Source organism: Lolium perenne, chromosome 4 (assembly GCF_019359855.2).
Source record: "Lolium perenne isolate Kyuss_39 chromosome 4, Kyuss_2.0, whole genome shotgun sequence".
NCBI classification, from domain to species: Eukaryota; Viridiplantae; Streptophyta; class Magnoliopsida; order Poales; family Poaceae; genus Lolium; species Lolium perenne.
The window spans coordinates 315,401,715-315,407,952 of record NC_067247.2 but is presented as its reverse complement, the minus strand read 5'-3'; the positions used below and the strand labels follow the sequence as shown (position 1 = coordinate 315,407,952).

Here is a 6,238-nt window from a genome sequence, read left to right as displayed (position 1 = left end):
CAGTTTCGCGGCAGAGAAACGCTGCTCCACACTAAACCTCTGTTGCGGCAGAGAAACGGCCATTTTCTCTGCCGCGGCAGAGACTATATAATCCCGGTTCGTCTCACGAACAGGGACCAAAGGTCCTCCACCACGAGCCCCCTGGCCGCACCACGTGACGTGGCCTTTGAGGGTCCTTTAGACTAAAGGCTCTTATGGACCGGGACTGAAAGCCTGTTTTCTACTAGTGTATAGAGGAGATATATTTCCAATCAGAACAATTTGATGTTTGATGATGCGCTAACAAACGAGAACATAGGTCATATTATCATATTAGAACTTTCAAAGTCCAATTTTGAGAGCACAGTACATCTCTACATAGGCAAAAGAGGCACCAAGATGTGATAGAACTAAACATGACGCATGAAAAAATATATAGAATAAGAGATATATGGAGCCAACTCTACTAGCACATGGGCCCCAATTTTCGTCATCATCAACATCGGCAAACACACCACAGCTTTATTCTGAACGCATTTCCATCGCATCGCGCGTTCATTTCTGCCCCGTGTGAAAATCAGACTTTGGGTCCAGCAGCAAGGATCTCCTCAGTGAGGGTGCTGTCGTCCCCGATCTTGTAGTTGGCGAACACCTCGAAGTTCTTGCCGAACAGGCCAGCCAGCTTCAGGAGCGTCTCCTTGTACGCGGCCTTGTCCGTCCACTGCACCCGCGCGAGAAAACCATTTGTGAGCAAGGTATATGATGGAAAAAAGGAAAATGGCTGATGGATGGATTGGTGAACGGTGAAGAGATCTTACGGTGTTGGTCGGGTCGAGGATTTCAGACGGCACGCCCTCGATCGCAGTGGGGATCTCCAGGCCGAAGACCTCGGTCTTCTGGTAGTTGGCAGTGAGGAGCTCGCCGGAGTGGATGGCGTCGATGATCTTCCTGGTGTATGCCAGCTTGATCCGGTTGCCAACGCCATACCTGTGACAAACGCAGAGTAAGTTCATATGTATGATCATGGTGGCTGGACCTTGGAACTTGCAAATTGCAAACTGACTGCAACTTGGATAAGGACAGTACCTTCCGCCGGACCAGCCGGTGTTGACGAGCCACCCGGTGGCGCCATACGTCTGCATCTTCTCGGCGAGCATGGCGGCGTACTTGGTCGGGTGGAGCATGATGAACGCCGCGCCGAAGCAAGCGGAGAAGGTCGCCTGTGGCTCCTTGATGCCGTCCTCTGTACCGGCAACCTGCAGTCAAGATGGCAATATCAGATTGACATCCCTTAGGAGCAACAAACTGTGAGTGCTTGTGCACGTCTGAATCGCGATCGTACCAGAGCAGTGTAGCCGCTGATGAAGTGGTACATGGTCTGAGCCAGGTTCAGCTTGCTGACCGGCGGGAGCACGCCGAACGCGTCGCACGCCAGGAGGATGACGTTCTTGGGGTGTGGGCCGACACACGGTATCTTCGCGTTGGGGATGTACTCGATCGGGTAGGCGGCACGGGTGTTCTCTGCAACATGATCAAGCCGGTTGCGATGTTATTACCATCTTAATTTGCTGCTAGTTCTATGATTTTTGTTTTGCTGACTCCTAATTTGTACTCTACCTGTGACAGATTTGTCGGTGTAGTCGACTTCACGGGTGTGCTCGTCGAACACCACGTTCTCCAGCACTGCAAGCAGAGAGCATTTCAACCGAGTGTAAGCAAGGGAATCATGATGTGCACAGTTAAATTGTTCAGATAAAGAACAGAGAAGAGGGTTCAGGTCGCTACCTGTTCCGAACTTGATGGCGTTCCAAATATCAGGTTCTTTCTCCCGGGAGAGGTCTATGCACTTGGCGTAGCATCCGCCCTCGATGTTGGAGACACCGTTGTCACTCCAGCAGTGCTCGTCGTCGCCGATCAGGAGCCTGTTGTGATCAGTTGACAGTGTCGTCTTTCCGGTGCCTGTTGTGAACATTTTCCAAAGTTCCAAAATCAGATAATATATACAGTAAAGCTGTAAGAACACATAATATCACAATTTACTTAGAGATGCGTGTGCATCATTTATGTATATGGATAAGCAAGCTGAGCCGATGAGCAAGGCGAACGTCAGGGCAGTTTTTGTTGCGGCCGGATGCATCCATGATGGATGACGTTATGGTGGTACCTGACAGTCCAAAGAAGAGCGCGACGTCGCCGTCCCGCCCCATGTTGCAGCCGGAGTGGAGGGAGAGGATACGCCTCTTGGGCATGAGGTAGTGCATGACGCCGAAGAGGCCCTTCTTCATCTCGCCGGCGTACTGCGTGCCGAGGATGACCATCTCCCTCCTTCCCAGGTTGATGTCGACGCTGGTGGAGGAGGTCATGTAGTGCGTGTAGCGGTTGCAGGGGAACTTGCCGGCGTTGTAGATGGTGAAGTCGGGCGTGCCGAACTCCTCCAGCTCCTCCTCCGTGGGGCGGATGCACATGTTGTGCATGAAGAGCGAGTGGTAGGCCCTGGCGGAGATGATGCGCACCTTGATGCGGTTCTCCGGGTCCCAGTTGAGGAACTGGTCGTTCACGAACACCTTGTCCAGCGAGTTGAGGTAGTCCACCGCCCTCTCCCTGTTGGTCAGGAAGGTGTGCTCGTCCATCTCGATGTTCGGCGAGCCCCTGCAATCAGAATTCAGAAGAGAGAGTTCAGTTAGTTGAAGAAGAAGAAGCAGAGCCACAGGTTGACAGGCATGGGTCTGTGAGGTTGAAGAAGAACAAGAAGAGGTTGGCAGGCATGGTTCAGTGAGGGATGGTAGTACTCACTTGCCCCACCAGAGCTCCTTGGCCGCCGCCTCGTCCTTGACGATGCGTTTGTCCCTGGGTGACCGGCCGGTCTTGGCGCCGGAGAGCGTCGCCAGCGCTCCGCTGTCCGTGATGAACGACCCCTTCTCGTACTTGATCGCCTGCTCGTACAGCTCTGTTTTTGGCATACGATCATCAGAACACACGATATCTGAACAAATTTACTTCATACTAGAATGGAAGCTGTGCGTACCGGCAGGCGACAGGTTGTAGAGGACATGTGTGAACTTGAGGGAGCTGTCGCTGACGCTGATGGTGGGGGCGACGTGGTGGTGGTGGTGGTGATGCGGCTTCGGCGCCGGCGCTGCGGCCACCGGCGCGACCTTGACGGTGGCCTCGCCCTTCCTTGCCGGGTCGCCCCTCACGACCTTGGGTCCGGTCTCACGGGTCAGCGAAGCCAACGACGCGCTGCGTAGCCATCAGCGTCAGTTAATTTTTGCAGGTCAGAAAAACATTCAGAACTCCAAACAAAATTACAGCTACTTCACTTCTACGGTTCTACTCCTCGTTAACTTTTTGAGGTCGTTCTTACTGAGATGTAGTCCACTAAAATCTGGATAAGCAGTTGCATGTAAGAATCAAGGAACAAGCTTCTGTCTAGCGAGTTGAGGATTCAGGGTGCTTCAACTGGCGGCGTAGATGGGTGTGGATACTTTTATGCGGTGCGATAAGAACAAAACAAAATTTAAGCGTCCGTCATCTTGGCACTTGGATGCACGCAACGCAAGAGAGGTCACGTGAATACGCGCAACCATACCCAAAAGAGGTGGTGCGGGCTTTTATTACGATGACGCCGCTTTTGGTTGGAAAACGACCTAGCGACTAGTGTACAATTCCAAGCTGATCGTCAGCACCACCCAACTTTGTTGCACTTGCTCCCTGCACTTTTGTGTTTTTCTTTGGATTTTTTTTACATCTTCAGTTAAAAGTAGATTTGAACGTGCACCAAGGTTGGTGAAATTTAAGATTCAACAAAGAAGAAAAACATTACTATGTGTTCCTCGTCATTAGTTTATGCGCCAAAATGCAGAAGTTGGAGGCTTGGAGTAGGACCGAGCAGTGAGATGGCCGTCGTCCACGTGGCGGTCAAAGCCGAAGAAGTATCATCTTCCGTTCTTTGTTCATTCTTTCAGAACACAGCAAAGCGTCGTCAAGCAGAGCATTTGTTATGTTAGTTTTGTTTTGCTTCATAGCAGCAGGGTAATTCTTTTATTTTGCTTCTTAGCAGGGTAACTTAACCCTTCGCATTTCACTAGTCCCCAATGACCGCGATCGCTTGTACCGGCAAAACCAAAATTAGAAGGAAACAGACGGGGGAGGAAGAATGAAACGAACCTGATGGACTGCAGCTGCTGCGTGCGGCGGCCCTCCTCGGAGATGGCGGCGGCGAAGGGCGAGACGGCGGCGCCGTCGGCCTGCTTGATGGGCGTGGTGGGGGCGGAGCGCTTCCGCTGCATGGAGTGCAGCTCGTCGATGTTCTGCGCCCGCACCGGCGCCGAGCTGTCGTCGTGGCAGATCCCGTTCTCGTGCTTCTTCTTTGTCGCCCCGCCGTTGGTGTCGATCCTCGCCAGCCCGTTCGGGGTCGCCATGGCCGACTTCTCCTCCTCCTGACAACCCAAAGAAAAAACAGCAATCACATTAGCGATCCTACCACCATTGATTCAAATTGCTTGCGAATGGAATCAATCAGGGGAAGACAGAGGTGACACGCACGAGATGAGAACAAGCGTACGTGCGCAGTAGGGGTGGCGGTGGAGACGATGGCACGAGCTAGTGAGGGAGATGTGGGGCAGATGGGTCGAGCCCGGGGAGGCTTTTAAAGGGCTCTCGGAGCTACTAACCATGGTTAGGTCTAGGTGACCTGACCATACACCCGGCCGGGTTGGGGATAACGTCGCTGGTTGTGTTGCGGACTTCAGGAGTCGGGGGAGGAGCTTGTGGTTAACGCGCGCGAGAGCTGGAAATCACCACCAAAGTTCATGGCGCGCACTAAATGAGTTCAGATGTACTATGGGGGTGAATAAACTGCCGCGCGCGTTAGTTGTGGCCAAGAAAGGGGGATTAATTGCGGTTTCTGGTCTAGGGAATAAAACGCTTGGACTAGGCATTTAGACCTGTCCTTAACGTGGGATGATCTTGGATGGGATGGGATGGGATGCGATCTACAGTGTTTTCTTTAGAAAAAAAAAGTCACATTTCTTCTCAAAATTTTAGCTGTTAGACCCTTTCGCGATTCGGCGAGTGGGTTCTTGAATGGGAGGAGATAGTAACATGATTTCTAAAGCACATGACCATGGAAACGTTGGAGGGTACGATTTTGAACCATATAAAACTGAAGACACTAGCTGAGGGTGTATTTGATGCATCACAAGGAAATAACAAATAAATTAAATATTTTTTAAAGCATCCAACAAAATTAAGTATAATGTGATAGGATGTACTTTTCTCTATGGTAACATGCAAAGATCCGATCATACAAATCAAACTACCTGCAAATGGAGAATTTCTACAAAATTAAATCTTCCAAAACTCCCATTAAATTATATTGAATAAAAATGGTTAGTGGATGAAACGGTTTATCGTGAATAAGAATGGAATTTCTCAAACCTGTTTTGCTAAAATTCATGATAAATTGGGGTTCATTTCAAGGAACGGTATAGATGGATGAGATTTTCTCTGTAGCTATCACATGCATGCACCACAGTGACCCCTATTTTCCTTGCCTTGATTTGTTTATGTAGTGGCAATTATCCAAACTGGTTTATTTGAAGTTTATTGGATTTTATTTTTTTATCCCTGCTACAAAAAAAATATGTAATCTTGAAATCATAGGATTTTACTTTAAGTATACCAATAAACTATGTGCCTGCAAATTTTGGCCTTCCCAAGTTTCCATGACTACTAGGTGCATCAAAGTCCAGCCCTAAACGTTGTGGAAAATAACACCATCACATTTTTTTTGCAGGTAACAGAATGGCAGATTAACTACATAGATATATCATGCATCTATGTGCCAAAAATCTCAAATCAAACTCGACGTATGGTTCGAGAAAAAGAAAAAAAAGCTAATATGGTTGTCAACTTGAGAAGATAGTACCTTGCTTGCTGACCTTACTTTATAATCTATTTTTGAACAACCTTACTTTAATCTGTTGTGGAAAATTAGTCATCATGGTAGTAAAAAACTATATGAAAAATAGGCAAGTTTTAATTTGTTTTAGAAACTGGATAATCATAATCTACTGTGATGCAAAATGACGCCTTGGCCTTGCCGTACTAGTTGATGGAGTCGTGCGCCTGTTTATTTTGTACAAGCGACACAGGAGATCAATAAAGTGATACTTTTGGTGAGCGCGTGTCACTGATAAACATATTCACATTCCATGGGCAAATTCAAATAATAACCACGGGGACCCGCAAAAAAATA

The 6,238-nt window shown here is 48.9% G+C and overlaps 1 protein-coding gene across 2 annotated transcripts; it reads right to left on the bottom strand.

Moving 5' to 3' along the window:
- Positions 1-285: 285 nt before the first annotated feature.
- Positions 286-4,617, bottom strand: LOC127296191 (phosphoenolpyruvate carboxykinase (ATP)). Of its 2 annotated transcripts, none has more exons than XM_051326223.2 (11): positions 4,525-4,617; positions 4,147-4,418; positions 3,005-3,219; positions 2,773-2,926; positions 2,144-2,628; positions 1,765-1,938; positions 1,597-1,662; positions 1,322-1,500; positions 1,066-1,235; positions 798-966; positions 286-700 (listed from the first exon to the last, which is right to left on the bottom strand). In XM_051326223.2, the coding sequence occupies exons 2-11, from the start codon at positions 4,398-4,400 to the stop codon at positions 557-559; spliced, it is 2,010 nt and encodes a 669-aa protein (XP_051182183.1). In that variant the 5' UTR covers positions 4,401-4,418; positions 4,525-4,617; the 3' UTR covers positions 286-556. The 2 variants fall into 2 exon arrangements, with proteins under 2 accessions (XP_051182183.1, XP_071675430.1); XM_071819329.1 differs by having other exon boundaries at positions 4,544-4,560.
- Positions 4,618-6,238: the final 1,621 nt, after the last annotated feature.